This window comes from Panthera pardus, unplaced genomic scaffold (genome assembly GCF_024362965.1).
Source record: "Panthera pardus isolate Hobbes unplaced genomic scaffold, ASM2436296v1 HiC_scaffold_21, whole genome shotgun sequence".
NCBI lineage: Eukaryota > Metazoa > Chordata > Mammalia > Carnivora > Felidae > Panthera > Panthera pardus.
Window position 1 is genome coordinate 28,271,838 of NW_026526777.1, and position 20,714 is coordinate 28,292,551.

Here is a 20,714-nt window from a genome sequence, read left to right on the forward strand (position 1 = left end):
CAGGAACCAACAAAGACTTTATGACTAATAGCATTGTTTTACCTTCTAAACAACCTACATAAAAGGCCACCCATTAATAAATGCAGCAATTAGTAAAATTGTCATCGGTTTCTATTGAGAGATACAGACACGCCTTCCTCCTACCCTCCCTCCACCTACGCTCGCTTCTCCGCCAGAAAGTAAATTCAGAAAATATCCGAAGCAATAACCCCGCCAATTTTAATGAAAGTTGCCGATCTCTGACACTGAGGTTACTTGTTGCCCTGCCCGAATAAAGCACCTGGGATCAGAGAAGCCCAGAACCGGAAGGGAGGTAAAAGGCAACAGTCCAATCTGCCCCCGCACGGGACTCATCTCTGAGATTCCAGGGGAACGAGGATCCAGTTTCTGCCCGGACCATGCAAATGGCAGGGCTCACCGACTATACTGGGCGTTAAGGGGGCCACAGTCGGGCTATTCTGCAGATTAAGTAAGCCTTCCTCATCCCAAGCTAGAGCACCACCCTTACTTCCTCTCTTAGCCCTCATCCTGTCAGCTGGAAGACCATAAAATATGTGTGATCTTTCAAAGACAATCATCACATTCCACCTAAGTCTTCTCCCACATTCTTTGAAGGTGTAGACAAGGTGCATAAACATTTCATATTCTCACCACCCTCCCCCAGAAAAGCCTTAGCCACACTTAGAAATGGTATAATAGGGGGGCGCCTGGGTGGCGCAGTCGGTTAAGCGTCCGACTTCAGCCAGGTCACGATCTCGCGGTCCGTGAGTTCGAGCCCCGCGTCAGGCTCTGGGCTGATGGCTCGGAGCCTGGAGCCTGTTTCCGATTCTGTGTCTCCCTCTCTCTCTGCCCCTCCCCCATTCATGCTCTGTCTCTCTCTGTCCCAAAAATAAATAAAAAACGTTGAAAAAAAAATTAAAAAAAAAAAAAAAAGAAATGGTATAATAGGATCCCATCATCTAGATGTGGGCAGACCCGTGGGCAGCACCTCCCTCACCTGGATGCCATGGGCCCGTTAATGCAGGGGACCTGAGGTCTTTGAGGTTGCCCTGGTCTGGGCGGAATGTAGCTTGAGGTTTTGTCCTAGTGACTTCAACTCACTATTCGAATGTCAGGATCCTGAGCTTCAACTGGGGCAGAGGACCTTGCCCCAAGGCAAGGATGAGGGACCATCCCTGTGAGTTCAGCCCATGTCCAGGGCTTCGTTTCTCCATCTTTACTAGAAGAGGTCTGGTCTGGAGACTCTGCACAGCACTTAGTATGGATGACCGGAGCTGGGATGAATCTTAGAGATCGGATAGTCCAATGCTCTCATGGTTCAGATGGAGAAACTGAAGCTCAAAGAGGAGCAGAGACTTGCCAGGGGCCATATATCCATTCATTTGTTCAACAAATATTTATTGAGCACTTTCGCCATGCCAGGCACTGTGTCAGGTGCTACAAAAACTCATGGAGAGAGTGCCTGGGTGGGTCAGTCAATTAAACATCTGACTTTGGCTCAGGTCATGATCTCGCAGTTCCCAAGCCTCACTTTGGGCTCTCTGCTGTCGGCACAGAGCCTGCTTTGGACCCTCTGTCTCCCTCTCTCTCTGCCCTTCCCCTGCTTGTTCTCCTCCCCCCTCAAAAGTAAATAAACTTAAAAAAACTCATGGAGGGGCGCCTGGGTGGCTCAGTCGGTTAAGCGTCCGGCTTCGGCTCAGGTCACGATCTCGCGGTCCGTGAGTTCGAGCCCCGCGTCGGGCTCTGCACTGACAGCTCAGAGCCTGGAGCCTGTTTCGGATTCTGTGTCTCCCTCTCTCTCTGACCCTCCCCCATTCATGCTCTGTCTCTCTCTGTCTCAAAAATAAATAAATGTTAAAAAAATTAAAAAAAAAAACTCATGGAAAGGTGGGAGAAAGATAACAAACAACCTGAATAAATAAATAATAACATAAATATCAGATTGGTGAGTGCTATAGAGAAAATTAAGTAGGAAAAGGAGATGGCAAATGATAAGAAGTGCTTGCAAAATGGTGATCAGGGAGGACCTCGCTAAAAAGGTGACATTTGGGCAGTCTCGGAGAAGGTAGATAATTGTAGAAAGAACATTCCAGACAAAGGAAACAGTCAGTACAAAGTCCTGATGCAGGAGCATATCTATCTAGTGTATCCACGGAAGCCACTGTGCCTGGAGTAGATTGAAGGAGGGGTGAGGCCAGAGAGGTAGCAAGGTGTCACATCACCCGACACCTTGCAGAACTTGTAGGCTTCTTTCCAGAACTTTGTAGAACTTTGGTTTCTTTCCAAGAGTATGATGGGGAGCCACTGGAGGGTTTTGAATAGAAGAGTAACATGACCTAATTTGTATTTTAAAGGAGTCCATCTAGGGGCGCCTGAGTGGCTCAGTCAGTTGAGCATCTGACTCTTGATTTTGGCTCAGGTCATGATCTCACAGTTCATGACATTGCGTGCATGTGGGGCTCTGCACTGACAGTGTGGAGCCTGCTTGGGATTCTCTCTCTCTCTCTCTCTCTCTCTCTCTCCCTCTCTCTCTGCCCCTCCCCTGCTCACGCATTTGTGCATGTGTGCGTGCTCTCTCTCTCAAAATAAATAAATAAACTTAAAAAAAAAAAAAAAGAACTCAGGACTCCTGGTCTAGAACCCTTCAGTCTCTGTGATAGCAGGGACTGCATTTTTCTTGTTCATAAATGTTTCCCTCGTGTTCATAATGGTGGCCTGGCACATACTAGAAACGCAATAGATATTTATGAAATGAGAAAATCGAACGAAACAGAAAAAGAGAGTGGTAATTATTGATTCTTAGCAGCTCTTCCTTCCCACAGATATTAAGGGCCAGACCTGAACATCTTCGTTTCCTCTCTATGGTGTCTACCAGAGAACCAGCTGCCAAGTGGTTTCCCGGGGCTCCATCAGTGCCCATCTCCCCACCCCACTCCCTTAACCTCCCATCACCCTCCACTGCAGATGGGCTGGCCAGGGTGCCTGTGAGAGCAGCGGAAGTTCAGAGCGGAAGCTTTGGCCCCATTGCCAGCAGAGGAGGAAAGGGTAGCAGTGACAAGAATGGTGACCTTGGCTACCCCAAGCACCAGGGCGATGGGAAAGGGAATGTTGTACCGGGAAGAACTATTAATAACTTGCCATGGTATTAGAACACAAGACAAACTCATTGGGCAGCTCGATTTTCTGCCTGTGAGAAGTCATTAGTGGTTCTGTGTGGAAAGCCAGAAAAAAAGTTTTATATGGAACAATAAATTCCTCTATAAGCCACAAAACCCCACAAATTTGCAGCTAATAAACCCACAAATGTAAGATGATTAAGAACTGGCGAGGAAAGAGTTCCTCAATTCTTACAGGGTTAGCCTGGAGAGGCAGTGTGGTCTGACGGACTGAAGCCAGGCCAAAGGCAGAGAAACTCGGGTTCTCGTCCTGGTTCTTAATGAATTGGATGACCTTGAGCAAGTCAACCACTCTCTGCCTCAATTTCCTCGCGTGTAACACAAGGATACACAATGTCTGCCTCGTCTTCCTCAACAAGTGGTTGTGGGGGAGGTTGGGGGTGAGGAGAAGTGAGATATGAGACCCAACAGCCTGCAAAAAAATATCTTTGAGTCTCTTAACTGTGGGAACTTATCAGTGGGATGATCAGCACTTGCCTTAAGATTAGCAAGAAAATCGACAAGATTCATGTGAACCTCTGCTCCACCCATCTGCTTGCCCAAGAGCACTTTGCCAGGGAACCTGCCAGTGGGTAGCGATAGTGGGTTGAATTGTAGCCCCCTCAAAAATCTGTCTGCATCCTAACCCCTGGAACCTGTGAATATGACCTTATTTGGAAAAAGGTCCTTTGCAGATGTCATTAAGCTAAGGATCTTGAGGTGAGATCATCCTGCATTAACAGGATGGGCCTAAATCCAATGACAAGTGTCCTTAGAAGACATGGAGAAGACCACGTGAAGACCGAGGCAGAGATCGGAGTGACGCATCTACAAGCCAGGGAATGCCAAGGGTAGCCAGCAGCCACCAAAGGTAAGAGAGGCAGGGAAAAGATGCTGCCTCAAACTTCCAGAAGGAATCAGCGCTGCCAATACCTTGATTTTGGACTTCTGGCCTCTCCCAGAACTGTGGGAGAATACATTTCTGAGGTTTTCTTAAGCCACAAAATTTGTGGTAATTTGTTATGGCAGCCACAGGAAACTAATATAGTAGCCATGCCCTGATTCCCCGGGAATTCCTAGCCACCCTATAGAGGAGATGAGTCACACCATGGATAGCTATGGAATGACACCTCTGGGCAACACTCTGCCTGCCACCTTAAGACACACTGTCAAAAGAAGGGGAGGAGAAGAGGAGGAGAGAGAATGAGATGAAGGAAGGAAGGAAGGAAGGAAGGAAGGAAGGAAGGAAGGAAGGAAAAGAGGGAAGGAAAGAAGAAAAGTTATTGAAGTAACTTGGGCGGGGGGAAAAGGCCCATTGCTGTCTATCCAGCATCAAATGGAAGGACAGAAAGAGAAAGCCAACACAAATTGAGCACTTAGAGTACTCCAGGCCCTGTAAATATCATTGTGTGAATTGTAGAACATCACCCCCATTTTCTAGCTGTGGAAACGGAGGCTCTCGAGAGGTCAGGTGACTTGGGCACGTCACATGCTGCTGGAGGAGCCAGCATCTGAATGCCGGTGTGCTGGGGCGCCTGGGTGGCTCAGTCGGTTGAGCGTCCGAATTCAGCTCAGGTCACGATCTCACGGTTCATGAGTTCGAGCCCCGCATCGGGCTCTGGGCTGATGGCTCAGAGCCTGGAGCCTGCTTCCGATTCTGCGTCTCCCTCTCTCTCTGCCCCTCCCCCATTCATGCTCTGTCTCTCTCTGTCTCAAAAATAAATAAACATTAAAAAAAAAAATTTGAATGCCGGTGTGCTGACTCAAGCCCAGTCCTTTTTCTACTCTAGGATGCCCCTGAGCTCTGGAAGAGCTGCCAGTGAAAACCTGTCTGGTTTTCCATTCCAGCTGAGGGCAGATGATTGGGCCCAGGACTGAGAGGTGGTCGGATACTCTCAGGACTAAGTTAGAGCAAAATCTGTTGGTGTGGCTGGTTTCAATGACATGGAGACAGGGGCGCACTTTGCAGCCGTAGCAGCTATTGAGGTAAAAATATTCTGCAGAAGCACATCTCTGGGGCATCTGGCACCAAAGGAGGTTTTACAAGGAATGCACAATTTTGTATTATAAGACAGAATCCTATAAATTCCTGCTTTGCCCTCCTCTCCTCCCAGACCTCAGTTGAATGCTGGTCCTGCTTTATAGAGGGAGCTAGAGCCAGTAGGTTTCTGTTCCACTGTGATCCCGGGCCCCCCTCCAATGGGGAAAGGTCCAGCCAGTACATGAACTCCAATAGCTCTGATGTGTTTTATGAGGTGATAACAGGGCCCGGATATCATAGTCCAGGCGCGAGGGAGGTGAGGTGTTGTCCCCAGATCCATTCTAGGCCTCACTTCTCTGAATTTTAGCTAAGACGCAGACATCAATTTCCCAGATCTAGGAAGTGGGGGCAGTCCCCTTTGGTTGTAATTGCACTTGCTAGGCTTTCCCCCCCGCCCCCACCGCCTTTTATTTTATTGGTAGGTATAACTAGGGATTCAAGGATCATGATCTGATAGCGCCTGAATAGCACCCTGTGGCCTCTGAGCACGAATTTGTGGGCACAGACCTAAGGGCATGAAGGCCTGGTTTCACGTCCCTGGGACGCCAGGGGAGAACCTTCTCAGAATTGTTGCTGGTCACACTTTCTCTTGTCAACCTGGGAAGTCCTGTAATCAAGCTGCCCTCACAGGAGTTAGCGCTAAGTGGGGCAGCGTATTAGGGGGCAAGGGGTTTGGATGCCAGTGGCTTACCACCGCTTTTACAAACAAACTATAGAAACTTGGGCAACTCATCCCAAATCTCCAGACTTGGTCTGATCTGGAAAGGCGAAGAAACAGCACTTCAAGGGTTCAGAGAGCTGGCTCATCTCTGATTCTGAATTTCCCAGCAGCGGTGGGACACCCTCACTGCGGGAGCAGAAAGGAGGTGGCGGGTGCAGGGCAGAGTTTTTCCTGTCTGCCTCCGGCTGGGGTTTCTTGACAAGGTCCGGGACGATGATGAAGGTATGAGGAGAAGTGCCTGTACCTGGCCCCTCCTCCCCAGGTGGCATGACCGGGGGCTGCTCTCTCTCCTGAGAGAAGCCAGCAGACAGAGCCAAACCACAGCTTGGGCTGGGGCGGGGGGAGGAGGGGGGTTGATCTCCCCTCGGCTGCGGAGATGAGAGAGGTCTAAGTGGCAGAGATTTACGGGGCCCGAGGGAGAAATACCCTTCCAGTAAGACGCTCACATGAAAAGCTCCAAAGTAATAACTGAGGCTGCAAACTGTGCTAATTATGCAACAATTAAAAGGTTTGACTATCTTTCTCTCTCCTTTTATTCTCCCGGCCACTCCTCCCCCTTTCCACATCTGGGTGCCCCTGCAGGCTCCCCGGCAAATGCTGGGGCGGGGGAGGGATAGAGGATAAAGAACACACTTCCCCCCCTTTTAATTGGAGATCAAAAGTTGGAAGAAGAACTTATCCCTCAGGGGTGGGGAGGGAAGGGGTGTCGTTGAGACTGAGGCCCTCAGAAGAGGGGATGGGGACGAGAACGGAGTGCGGGGCAGGTTCCTAACACAGTTTCCCAGGCTCTGTATGAGACTTACACACATCATCTCATGTAACCCACATGTCAACCCCAGAAGATCAGTGTGATTAGTGGTATTATATTGTAGATCGGAAAGCAAAGACTCATGAAGGCAAACGCCTTGACCAAGGTCACACAGCTGGCAGGACTGGCAAGGCTCCCCAGGCTGGCTGATGCTCCGAGCTGTAGACTTCGTCAATGAGGCTATTCTGCCTCCACAGTGTAAAGCCGGGAAATCTTTTCCTGTCTCTTGGCCTCGCCTGTCCCATCTGTCCAGTGGGTGCAGAGCATGGGCTCTGTGTGACCGAGCCAAGCACTTTCCCAGACGAAAGGTACAGTGGGCACTTAGCGGCAGGATTGCTTTGTAACGAAGCCAGTACGAGCTGAGCCAAATGCCCTGCGCAGCCATCCAGTGGCTAATTGAGAAAGAATTAGGCAGTGTGCCCCAAAAGTGAAGAAAGAGCTGCTAGGTGGCTTTTTAGAGGTGCCAACCCACACCCGGTATACATGTCCCCTCCCCACTGGATTTCCCAGCAGAACCAACAGCCCCCACACTCCAGGGCAGGTAACACTGGACTCCTTCCTGCCCTGCTGATGCCTGGTAGCTCAGCCTCCAAACACCGCCTCCAAAATTCTCGTGTCCCCCGAGGGAGGGTGACTACGAGGGTGTGGGCCTTAAGAGGACAATGGCTCTCCCTTACATCTGGATCCCCCAAATACCTAGCACCCACAGATGATTAAGGATAGCAGAGTCTTAAACTAGGAAGGTTCCATGGTATTTTCTCAGTTAACACATTCTAGATTTTGCTCTGTCCCTTACTGAGGGAGTAACTCTGGGTATGCCACTTCCCTGGGCCTCAATTTTCTAGTATGTTGATGGAGCAGGCTAGAGTGTCCAGTCTGAACTGCCCAGCTGTCTCTGAAGGCTAGAGAAGAGAAGCACAGAGCCCAAGTCACGCACAGTGGCAGGGAGAGGTTCCAACTTTCCCGACCCCAGGCTGGGGTACATCCTCCCACATGCCACTCCTGGGCACTCAGTCAGCTGCAGGGGCGGGGGGGGGGGGGACACAGGGGGAGCTCTACCCAGCTCTGCCGTTTGTCGTGCTTCAAGCCGAGCCCCAGAGAGCAACCAGCCTCCTGGGTCTCCCGCCCACAGGAAAGACAAATGGAGCATTGGTCTTGGCCTCCCCCATTCCCTTCCCCTCCGCAACCACAAATGCAGACAGCTCGGGCCTCCTGGGCTAGATTTGCCAAACGGTTTTCCCCAAACCGTTGCTTTCCTCAGGTCGCAGCTTGTCTCCCAGCATTTTCTCCTGGGCTGCTTTGGATTCTTGAAAATCTCTCACCTCAGGAGCTCGGGTATGCGTTTGCTGTCGGGGGAGGAGGGAGGAGGTGGAGAAGGGGAGGCAAAGGCACTGTGGCCATGCCCCTGACACTGTGAGCCCTGCCCCAACCTCAGTGGCTCACGCCTGACCCGGGAGGTCCTCCTCTCCTGGGCGCTGCTGGCCTGTACCAGGTGACCGTGGCAGCCAGCTCCCTCATGGCAGCTGCGGGACCCCAGCTGGCATGGCCGGCGGACTTAGAGAGCCCAGCCAGTTGTTTGCTCAAATGGGGCCCACTCAGCCCACTCTGCGGGGGCTGGCGGGACGCCAGAGGAAATGATGGGAGGGTTTGGGTGCATTCTGACCTTAACCGAATTCCAGGATGATGATGTGTGAATAATATGGCTTTTTAAGCGTCAACAACTTGGGTGCTTTTTATAGTCAGGCCGGAGTGCTGAATGGGCCATCCCCCCATTAATCATTTAGCTAGTTAGATCCACTGGCAAACCGTACCGGCGTGACTCCATGGTATTACCCTCCCTTCTGTCAGCAGCCTCCCTTAAACAGATGTCAAAACTGCCATCAAATCAGCCCCAGCCCCACCCCCAAGCCTTCCATTCCCCAGGCTCGATATCCTTATTCTTCTGGCTCTCCTATCTATCTAAAGTGTTCACTATTTCGATGGTCTCTGCTGGCAGAGATCCTGGATTCCCCCTCCGCGGGCCACCCTGAACTCCCGGAGGGCACATTCCCACCCACCTGCAGGAGGAAGGAATGCATTCTGTGTGACATCCTACGGAAAATGCCAGGGAGGGGCACGTGGGTGACCAGGCCTGGAGCCAGGCCCCAGCACCCCAGTCCCGCTGGCTTCTCCCTCCGCCAGCTTCCCCTCCCTCCTGCGGGCCTCCGGGCCTTCCTCACCAGGACAGAGCCCTACCACAGCCTGGGCACTCACAGCGTCTCCAGATTGCGCAGCCCCTCGAAGCTGTGGGTCCCCAGATGCTGGATGCGGTTGTTATGAAGATGCCTGTGTGGGAAGGAAAGGCACGTCAGAATGGGCGCCCACAGCATCGGGCGGGGGGTGGGGTGGGGGTGGAGAGCAGACGGTGGCTTAAGCAGCAAAGTGGAGGCAGAAGCATGGACAGAGTGACCCCAGTGGTCCAGCCCTTTATCTCCAGGGACAAAATGATTGGCCAAGACTGACTTCCGAAGTTACGATCTCCAAGGCTGGATTAACCATGGGCTACACGGTTTTAACTGCCTATTGAAGGAAGATGCAAGAGGAGTGCCCAAGGCCAAGGCCAAGGCAGGCTCCCACTAAGCTCTTGGAGAGAGGCCTGATGTCAGGAGGGCTCCAGTCTGAGGCTTCTTCTACGGTCCTGCTCCCCAGGACCCAGCCTGCCTGACTCAGTGGCCAGACGCGCTTATGGGAGCCAAGAGCAAACCACTGCAGACAACATATAATTAAAGGCTAAGCTTTCTGTTATAGCTGGAGAGGGCTGTAGACAGGCTCAGAGATGGGAGACTGGTGAGACCAGAGGAGTCAGGGAAGGCTTTATAGAGGTGGTGATCCAGAGCAGGGCCTTGAAGGATAGGTGATCTGGACAGGCAGAGGGAAGGACATTCCAGGCAGAGTTAACAGGGGGACAAAGGTGGGGAGGTAGAGATGAGCACGTGTGTCTGTGCAAGATGGTGAAGGGCTTGGCCAGAGTGCACACAGGTTGCCGAGATGTAAAAGATCCATTTGGAAGACACTTCCAAGGTAAATAGCGAATTGAAAATAAGTGACAGAATGTTCTTCTCCTAATTCCTAATGAAAGAAGCAAAAATAGCAGAGACCCCTGTCTCCAGCCCAAATATAAGTAGCAACAAAGCAAAGACAGAGACATAAGTTAATGTAAATAAACTGCACAAACTGGCGACCAAGGAAAACTCTGGAACTCCTAATAATCTCCCCCTTTCTTCAGGAACTGAATTGGCAAGAAAACAAAATCCTGAGAATTTCCCTTAAAACCCCCCAATCTAAATAATGTTCTTTTCCCCTCCCTACTTCTGGCTTCCAGAGGAAACAGGTGAAACAGGGGAGTAAAATAAAGGCTCCAGGCTACTCACTGAATGGAGGAAATGACTTGAAGCCCAAGGGGATTCTTGGGTGGAGGGAGTGAACTCACACAGTTAACACACTGTGACTCTGCAGACAGAGCAGAGCCAGGCTGTCTAACAAAGACTGGGCTCCCCCTTCAGAGCACACTCCCCCTGCTTCTACTACAGAAAAGCGGACGGAACCTCCTCTACCCACAATACTAGCCCACAAACTTTAGCTTGGAGGGGAGAACCTATGGGGCCCAAAGATGACAGACTGAGAACAACTTGACAGCTTTCTAGGCAGAGGCCAGAACAAAGGATTCACATGGCAATTATGGATGTACCAGGGAGACCGAGGGCGGGAAGAAGAGAGCACCCAAAAGCAGGTAAAGTTCCAAGCCAAGGAAAAAAATATAACTAATGGAGGGGGGCAGAAGGAAATTTACCACAGTGGCCTCCTGCTACAAAACAATCTCCCAAAATAATATTCCAAAGCCGAAATGTTAAAAATGAAAGAGAAATGGCATCGTGGACGACAAAAACAAACTTGGGACCCAAACTACATTATTAAAAAAAACTAGTCAAGAGATTTGAGCCAAGGAACAGGGTAAACACTGCTGAAAATTGAGTGGGTGTCAGAGAAAAAACTTGGCTTTTGAATGCCAATGGTGACATGGTGAATGGCGGCTGAATGAGACAAAAAGGCTAAAACCGTAACGGATCGATGTAGGAGACATAAAGGTGATTCAACCACAGGGGTAATGGATGTCTCAGAGGGAGAGAATCCAAAAATGAGATGGGAGATATTTTCAAACATATAATACAGAAGAAAAATTCTCCAAAGTGGAGAAAGCAGGGAATCTGCAGCTCAGAAGCATCCGTTGTCTCAGGAAAATCAGATGCAGAGCATTCTACACTGTGACATATTCGAATTAATTTATCAAAGTTAAAGAATTAAAAAGCCTTTTCAGGCAGAAAAAGGAAGTCACTTAAAAGGGGAAGAAATCCCTCAGGCCTGCAAGGTGTTGTTCAAAACAAGAAAACCCCATCCAACACAGATGGATAGAGATGGGAGTCGAGAGAGTCATGGGTCCTGTATGCCTTCCCCATCCTTGTCCACCTGCACCACCAGGTTCCAAGGGGAGACAGACCCCTCCCATATGGAGTTTCTGATTTGATAGGGAAAACACAGCTCCTTGCATCCTGGGAATACACTATCGCCCCTTTCCAAGGGGTTTTAATTTTCTCCGTTTCCTCCATGCCTGTATCCTGACTGTCACCAAACTCTTATCATTTCTTCTGCCTCCTGCTGAACTCTGGTCTCCATTTTCCAGGCCCCTCCACCTCCCCCAGCATCTCTGGTCTACACCATCTCAGCTTCCTAAATATCTGGCTCCAGAGTTCCAACTTGCTGTCCCAAATCATTCATTCAGCCCGGACATCCTGGACACATCCAGCAGCCTAGGCTGGGGCAGACTGTTGGGGCTTATGGTTCAAATGAAGAGACAAGATTTGTACCACTGACACCACCCGATTAAGCATTTTCCCGGGGTCTTGTCAGTGCTAGAGCGGTGATAGGAAGGAGTTGCATGCATATCAGAGCAGCCTGATACAAGCCCTGGATTCAGGTTGAAGAGAAGCCCCTCCTCCTCCACCCCACTTATCTACTGACACCTCCAGCCAGACCCTTGGGCACCACTTGGGTTTAACCAAACTTTCTTACTTCCTATCACACGGTCTTCCTTATCTACCTCCTGGGTCTTTCTGTAGCTCGTCCCATAGTCCCTGGATAGCTTTCTCCAGCCTCCTTTCCCCTCTCAGGTGAGTTGGAGGCAGGACAAAGGGGTAATGCTTCTGGCCCTGTCTCACGCAGAGGGACCAGCTGTCCTTCAGCTTTGCTCCTGCCCCAGTAGGTTTTCTTTCTTTAGTCTCTTGTCCTTCCTTTTGCCCAGCGGGGCCCTCACCCCTCCTGGATCTGCAGCAGGCCAACTGTTCCAATTCTCTGGTTCCCAACCAGACTTAGGAGTCATTTCTGATTTCCCTTCCTCCTGGTCTTGTACCCTCTGAAAATCTCTAAATCAGATTGATTCTTCCTTCAAAACATCCCTCCGTCGTGTCTTCCCTTCTGTTCCTTCTGCCACCTCCTTAAACTAGACTTTGGTTGATAAACGAGAGCTTCCTAACTGTCTCCCCATTCCCATCCCTTTGAATCAGTTTTCCTAAAATACCTCCTTCTCATCTTTGCCTGAAAACCTTCAAGCTCCCCTTCCCCAGTGATGGAAAAAAGCCACACCTTCTGCTCTGACACTGTAAGTCCCTCAACCCACCTTTCCAGCCTTTTCTCCAACACTCTGCATGAGGATCCTCTGCTCCCACCAGACTGGCCTATTCGCCGGCCACCAAACACCCCAACTTCCCCTCAGTGTCTTCACGACACTGCTTGGAACACTGTCATTGTCTTCACCATCTCATTCTTCATCATCTTTCCAGGTCCAGGACCCACCCACCTTCCCCCTGAAGCCTTCCCTCTTACCCTCTACACTTGCTTTACCGCCCCAGTATTCCTACTTTGCATGGACCTGTATCTATCATCAGCTATCTTGGCATGCATTACATTACATCATTAACTGTCTTTTTCCACATTTATTCTGCTGTTTCAACTAGAGTGTCAACCCCTCCCTGGAGGGCAGCAGCTGTTCTCATACTTCTTAGAATCGTCAGTGTCCACATAGGAGTTCTGAAAATGCCTGCTGCTGTTCATTTGTCTGGGACCCATCATGTGATCTTCATTTTCCCAGTCTTGTCTCTTGCAGACATCTGACCCCATTCCCTCAGGGTGTCACAGGGATGTCACCAAAACTAGGATCAATCACCTTGCTCTGTTTGCCTTGTGTAAATACTCTCAGTGACTTCCAGAAGGAGAGATGGAATGGCCATCCTGATAGAAAAACATGATCCATGAGGATATTCATCTTGGTTCTCTAGTCTCCCAGGACAGAGAATTAGATAAATTGGTGCCTGATTTTTCACCTTTCAAATGGATCTAAGCATCAACTGTTCTCTGATTTGGAAAATCACACCAGATTTTCAAGAGTAGGGGAGTCAAGGTTGCCATTTTAGCAGCGCCACTAACAGATATGTTCCCTAGCAATTAGTGTGTAACCCAAAGCAATTATACATGACCTCCAAACCCTTAGTAATTACCCTATGAACTTACCAATCACTCATAGCAATTAGCTGGGAACTAATTTGCACTCTAAAGTTCTCACTGGGGAGGCAGAGGTAACCCCAGTCCCCAATTCCTGCCAGGGATACTATCTCCCAGGTAATTACCCTGATGGGGTGTTGGTGTCTAATTACAAGTGATGGCATTTCTCTGGTTCTCCAGGCCTGGGAACTGAGATGAATTTATCCTATCCTGGTGCCAAAGCATCAGACTGCACCATCTGATTGTTGAATATGGTAGAAATCATTTAAGAGATTCTTGACTTGTATTCCAATTAGCTTGGTATAGTTATTATATTTGCATAGTGAGAAACAAATAGGTTAATTTCTGCTTACTGATGATGGTGTAAGAGCATTTCTACAGCTCTACTGTCATTTGGCCTCATGATAATCCCCATGGGGTCAATAGGGGATGATCATCCTCATTTTATAAAGGAGAAACTGAAGCCAGACAGTTCAGTAACATGTAGGGAAGAGCAAAACAATCCAGGCTTCCAGCCCAACTCTGGAGTAAACATGCAGCCCCCAACAGGACCCCTCCCCCCACCACCCCAGAGTGGGAGGCAGAGCAGCACTCACAGCACCACAAGGCTGGTGAGGTTCTGGAAGGCGTAGTCAGGGATGTGGCTGATGCGGTTGAGGGCCAGGGTCATGGCCTGTAGGGCAGGGAGGTTGTTGAGGGCCCTGACAGGGATCTCGGTGAGTGCATTGTCGTCCAGCCACAGGTGGCGGAGGGAGGACAGCCCTTCAAAGCTCCTTTCCGGGACCAGGGAGATGAGGTTGGCATCTAGGCGCCTGGTGGAAGAGAGGATGGAGAAGATCAATCCAGGGCAAGACGCAGAGCAAGGTTTGGGACTGGGCCGAGCTGGGCCAGCCAGGACCCCAACAGGGCCTTTGAAGTACCCTAGGACTAAAGCTGCGACTTGGCCACCACTTATCCTATACCCCACCTGTTCAAGCTCCCATATTTTGCCTCCATTCCAACCCAGAATTCTTGATTCTTTATGCCATATGTTCCTATTTATGATACCAACTCTTCCTCTCAGACCCAATGTTGAACCCATAGCCCATCTGTGGATAACCAGTATTTCCCTCATACCCTCAGGCTTTTAAATTGATGGCCTAGCTCCCCTGCTTTGGGTGTGCCACTCTTCTTCCCAACCCTGTCCGGTTCAAGGTCATATAGTGGGGATGCTCCCACCATTTGCAGAGGGAAATCTTCTCCCTCTGGACCTAAGCAAAGAAAACGCCTCCCCAAAGACACTAGCCACTCCCTGTCACCCAACCCTAGTATCGTTTGCTCCTAGTATATGAAGCTCCTGACAAGGTCTTGGGGCTTCTTGCTTAGAACCTATGGGACCTATGGGAGGTCCCTATATAATACAGTTGAAGTCCTTGATATGCTACTTTTCAGAACAGGTGAACAGATGGTGGTGATCTTGTCTGTGCAAAACCAGAGATTTTTAGGTTTCATGAGAACTTCTAATGTAAATTATAAAAGATCTAGAAGTTCAGCCCAGCAAGGCAAGCCCATCTTAGCTTTTTACAGGTGTATCCCATCCGTGATGTCCTTTACCAATATGCTACTGTCTTCTGCCTCCTGGTCTCTTGGGCTGAAATCAGATCACCCTGGGTGGTTGGTCCTATAGGGACCAGACAAGCTGGCCTGTGACCATTGGTCTACTCCTAGACTTTTCTATCTTGAAGAGAGGCTTTGCCTTGAGGCATGGTTCTCCCACACGGTATATGGCACCTAAGTCACTGAAACCCAGCCTTTGTCCACAAAGGCGCTAAGACTCCCTAATCCTGAACCTAAAGGACAATTGATGTGACTGGGAGTTCAGGGTGTGCAGAGGAAGGTCCAGAAGTGCTTCTATCTCTTCCCTAAGCCATTTCACCAGTGCTCTTCTTGCCAAACATCTTAAGCGCCACTTGGAGACACTCCCTGGCTTACCATCAAGGGGAATGGTGGGCAGGCCAATGCTGGAACCTTAGATGGAAAAGCAAACTGACTGAGATAGTCTTTGAAAGCTGTGATTAGGAAAGACCTCCCACCCACATGAAACCTCACCTGATGGGACCAAAAACCTTTCAGTAGGTGCCCTCTGCTGGCAAGGCATGTCACTCCAGATATAGTCTATACCAATGGTGGTCACCATACCCTTAATGGTCTGACTGGAAGCTTATGAAAATACAGACTCCCAAGCCCCTCCCCAGGGTAGTCTAGTTCAGAAGGTCTGGGGTGGGGCCTAGGAATCTGTTTCTAAAGAACTCCCTAGATGCTTCTTTGCACAGACAGGTTTAGGAAACATTGGATAAGTATCAGCTGCCGAGAAGACAGTGTCCCTGTGCTTCCTTACGTAGCTTACAATCCAGTGGGAAAGTCAGCCATATTCAGAGTGCAGTGATACGGGGGAAGCACAGGTGTGTGGGCCTCAGGAAGGGCCTCCCGGACAAAGTGATGTTTACATGCAGACCTGGTGGCCAAGGAGGAACCGGTCAGGGGAGGAGATGGGGAAAAGAATTCCAAGCAGAGCAAAGACATATGGGAAATTGAGGGTGCAGCGTTGTAGGAGACTGAAAGTGGTCAGGTAGGGCCGCAGGAGGGGAGAGAGGGGAAACAGGAGAGAAAAATGTAAGGTGGAGCTAGCTAGGTGGGCGGAGCCAGAGCTTGCTGGGCCCTGTGAGCAATGCTATGTTCAGGGAAACAGGGAGCCACTGAAGGGTTTAAAGCGAAGGAAGAACGGCCAGATTTCTGTTTCAGAGAGATTCCTCTGTTGACCTTGTTGGTATAGGAGAAGGGCCATATTGGAGGCCGGAAGACAGGCAAAGAGATAGTTGCTTTACACAACCTCCTGGTCCAGAAAGGGATAGCCGTACCCATAAAGCTTGAGAAGTAAAATTTGCCCCTCTGGTATTCAGTCCCAAAAAGTGTCCTCTCCTGATGGTGACCCCTGTTGCTCCTGACTCGGGAGAGTACGCTGCTGGCCTGGCAGGCTCCCTGTCACAACAAAGTCATCCAGCAATTCCAGGGGTCTTCTCAGCACCCCATCAGAATGCCACTGCCCTGGGGCGCCTGGGTGGCGCAGTCGGTTAAGCGTCCGACTTCAGCCAGGTCACGATCTCGCGGTCCGTGAGTTCGAGCCCCGCGTCAGGCTCTGGGCTGATGGCTCGGAGCCTGGAGCCTGTTTCCGATTCTGTGTCTCCCTCTCTCTCTGCCCCTCCCCCGTTCATGCTCTGTCTCTCTCTGTCCCAAAAATAAATAAAAAACGTTGAAAAAAAAAAAAAAAAAAAGAATGCCACTGCCCTACTTACTTCCTCTCAGTGAGGGCAGCATCTTGGCCCCAGCTTTCTCAGAGACCACAGACAGACAGCCAAGCCCTGAATCTTAGAACTACACAGGCAGAGTGACCTTTGAGAGAGACTTAAGAAAAGATAAGATTCAGACAAGGAGAGGTAGAAAGCGGGGTATCATGAGTGAAGGCCTCAAAGCAGGACAACACAGGGCCAATGTGGATGGGGGAAGTGGGCACAGATTTTAGACATCCTTAGGAAGTCAAATCAATAAGGCCCAACAACCCACTGGATATAGGGGACCAGGACAGCTAGGGCATGGCTTGTCAGACAGGCCTGCGTCCTGCTCTCTGCAACTGCTTACCTAAAGGGTAGAACAGACCCAGGAGGCCTGAATACCCAAGGTGGGGGTGCTCCCTCTCTCTCTAAAGCCTTGGGCTGGGAGCAATCCTATAGTGACAAGTGTGACACCAATAGCAACCGATGCTTCTGCTTACTGAGACCTTGTCATACGCCAGGTGCAAGTGTGTGATCTGTGCTCTTGTAGCAATTCCACGACGTAGGTCTGATTAGCCCCATTTTACAGAGAGATGAAGCCACCCAGCGTCCCTTAGCCAGTGAGTCACAGAGCTGGGGTTCCAACCAAGGTTGTCTGGTGCCGAAAGCCATGTGCCTCACCGCTGTGTGATGCTGGTAACGGGGGGCATGAGGAGGGCGGGAACCTGCTGCTCTATTTGACAAAGCCTGAGAATCAGGGCAGAGGCCATGACCGAGCCCCTGGTAGACGATGGCCCCGGGTATATGGACAGAGGGAAGGTGCTATGCGGCAGACAGAAAGTGGCGCTGGGGCAGGGCAGGGGGGAAACCGTCTCTTACCCTGTGGCTTTGGCGGCATTTGGAAGCTACCTCTCATGCATATGCATATGTGTGAGTACACACGTGTGCCCATGCATGCACATGTGCACACTTTCACATGTAACCTATGGCCCTGATTACTCCACCTCCTGCATTTTGTGCAACCCAGAGGCAGGAGGGTCCGAGAGGGGTCACTTCTACCAGGCTGGGCCAAGCACAAGCCTGGCTCAGGATGATACTTCCCCAGGAAAGGGCTGGGCTGGATGAACCCCCGGGGCCCCTTTCTGCTTTATTGGAGAGAATGCCTCTCCCAGCTGGGCTTGTAGATCTCTTGGAGCGGGGTGGTAGAGCATGTTAGAAGGAAGGTGCCTGAAACCCTGCTCCTGATACCTGGGGACAGGGACGTGCCAGAGAGGGAAATCAAGCAAACTGACAAATGAAGAAGGTGGGATGAACACGTGGAAGAAATCAGTCAGATCTGAATTTGTGTTTAGGGTGAGCAGAATCCAGGTACGTCGCTCAGGCCAAGGTAGGCTTGGGCTGGGATGTGGACCCAGCATAGCGTTGCTGGATTTAGCAAATAAAAAGACAGGTTGCCCATTTAAATTTGGATTTCAGACAAATACACATAATTTTGAGGATAAGTATGTCCCATGCAATATGTGGGTTGGAGCCCAGGTAAACCCGAATTTCAGATACACGGGAATAACTTAAAAAAATTTTTTTTTAATGTTTATCTATTTATTTTGAGGGAGACAGAGACAATGTGAGCAGGAGAGAAGTAGAGAGAGAGGGAGAGAGAGAGGGAGAGGGAGAGTCCCAAGCAGATTTTCTCTCCCCAACACGGGGCTTGAACTCACGAAATAGTGAGATCATGACCTGAGCCGAAACTGAAAGTCAGATGCTTAACTGAGCCACCGAAGCACACCCACAAGGAATAACTTTTTAAAATTAGTAAGTCCCATGCAATATTCCTATTTTATGTGGTGACTCTAACCCAGGGGCTCTGGTGAGCAGGAAGGAAGTGTGAGCTTAGCCATCAGATCTAGTCACAAAGCCCCTCTCTTAACACTTTTGGGTTGCTTTCTTCAGCTATATAGGTTGACTACCTGCTCATCTCAGAGACTGAGGTTAAATGCAGACAAAATGCCCCATTTGAGGCCTGCTACCCAGAATTACCTTTCCTTCTAACAAGGAGGCTATCCACAGGGGCCCTGGGGACCCAAGGGAGAAACTGGGAATCTGGCAATTATGGATCCTCCTGGTGGGTTTGGCTGTGTGGACAGAGCACCCCCTTTGAGGTGGGTTTCCTGAGGAGCCCAGAGCAGAGTGGGGGAGGTAGCAGGGAAGAAAATGGAGCAGTACTGGCTTCTATTTTCCTCCTTCTCCTCTTATGGGACATACCCTCCCTCCCTCAGGGACCTCTGAACTTTGGGGAGCCCCCAAGAAGTCCCTTCCACTCTCTTCCTGTATCTGAAATTCAGGTTTACCTGGGCTCCAACCCACATATTACTTGAGACATACTTATCCTAAAAGTTATTTGTTATTTATCAGAAATCCAAATTTAAATGGTCAACATGTCTTTTTATTTGCTAAATCCAGCAACGCTATGCTGGGTCCACATCCCAGCCCAAGCCTACCTTGGCCTGAGTGATGTGCCTGGACTTCCAGCTCACCCTAAACATAAATTCAGATCTGGAAGGATGGGTGCTGTCTGAGGAAGCTGCCTGACCCCCCTGAGTCAGGGTTCAGGCTGTCCTGAGGTCCCTCTAGGGCAAGTGGGCCAGGCTCCCGTGCATCTGGGTGGGAGACAAAGGAACCTGTAAGCAACCAGCAGAATTCTCCATTTGGGAATAATGGACCTTTTTGAGCTGTTCCCCATCCACAGGTGGGAGGGCCAATCCAGACGGACTCTGGTTTGGCAGGAAGAAAAGAGCAATTATACCAATTAAGCTCTGGAATAAAATCAACAACCCCCAACAGCCCTTCTCTTTCTCCCACGTGGGCCTAGCCTGCTTGAATGATTCCTGACTATAATTCTTACCTGCGGCAATAGGGCAGATTCGCTGGGACCTCACAGGCCAGTTTGGGCTTGCTTGGGCTCTGCAGAAACAATTTAACCTTTCTAGGGCTTATCACACTCCCCCGACCCAGAGCTGAGGCTGAGGCAGGCAAGGGGGCAGGAAAAGCTTAAGTGAAGGTTGGGGGCCCTTCCCTCCAAGTCCAAGTCCCAAGGAGCAGGTGGTCTGAAAGTCACCTGGCCATAGGACATTCCAGAGAGCTGGCGACTTGGGGGCCTGGTCCTGTTGGACTAAAAGGAGATAAAGACCTAACAGGAAGCAAGTAGCAGCAGAAGATATTTGGGTTAGACAGCAAGAAGTTGCTCACTGACAGTGACCCAGAAGGACAATGGTGTAAACTCAGAACCACATTATATCAGCCTAAAGGAGCCTGGCAGCCTCACTCACTTTATATAAGGAACCTGAAGCCCAGAGAGATAAAGAGAAATGCCCAAAGGGAGTAGCAGGGCTGGGACTCAAACTCAGGGCTTCTTTCTACTTCTTTCCATCAGCCTGGCTTCCCTAAAAGGATAGGATGACAGAAAGACACACATCTCTCTCAGCTGCAGGAAGCATATTTATATCTGGAAACCAAAGTCCCTTACAGCCCATAGGGCATTAGATTGACCTAATGGATTCTTTCTGGAATTTCCTTCTTTAATCCATCTTATTTCCTACCAGATCTTAGTCACATACAAGACTAGAGGGACAGATTCAGGGCTCCTAGTGGACCACCAGCTGATCCACAGATGTCACCAGGTATTCATTTAAAAGGGACCATGAATGTGAAGTTCCAAGCTCAGGGCCTGTCACATAGTACCTGCTCCCTGAACACAGGCTGGCTTTGAATCTAAAGGTCAGCGTGTCCCAGGGAAGGATCAAGAGGCCAGCAGGGAGAAGAAAGCAAGGGTCTTTCTGTTCTATTACACTCAGGTCATGTGTGACTTGAGTCCTTTCTCCAGGCTGGAGCCATGTGATATGAGAGGCTATGGTGATTATAGGACAAGATCCTTAGGAGCAAAGAGAATCTAGAAACCAGGATCCATGAAGATAGATGGGCTTGAAGTGGGCTCCACAAGGCTGGGGACATTCAGGGAAGACTATTGTTTCTCATCTATCTAGACAGAATCTGTGTTTCTAGGGTCCCTTCTGTGATGTGGTCCCCCATCCTA

The 20,714-nt window shown here is 50.0% G+C and overlaps 1 protein-coding gene across 4 annotated transcripts in view; it reads right to left on the minus strand.

Moving 5' to 3' along the window:
• LGR6 (leucine rich repeat containing G protein-coupled receptor 6) overlaps positions 1–20,714 on the minus strand; it is a 118,981-nt gene that overhangs the window by 27,607 nt on the left and 70,660 nt on the right. For all 4 annotated transcript variants that reach the window (XM_053909055.1, XM_019431590.2, XM_053909056.1 and 1 more), the window contains 2 exons: positions 13,913–14,128; positions 8,979–9,050 (listed from right to left, as the gene is read on the minus strand). In XM_053909055.1, the coding sequence (XP_053765030.1) occupies positions 8,979–9,050; positions 13,913–14,128 (288 nt within the window). The remainder of the gene's footprint in view (positions 1–8,978; positions 9,051–13,912; positions 14,129–20,714) is intronic.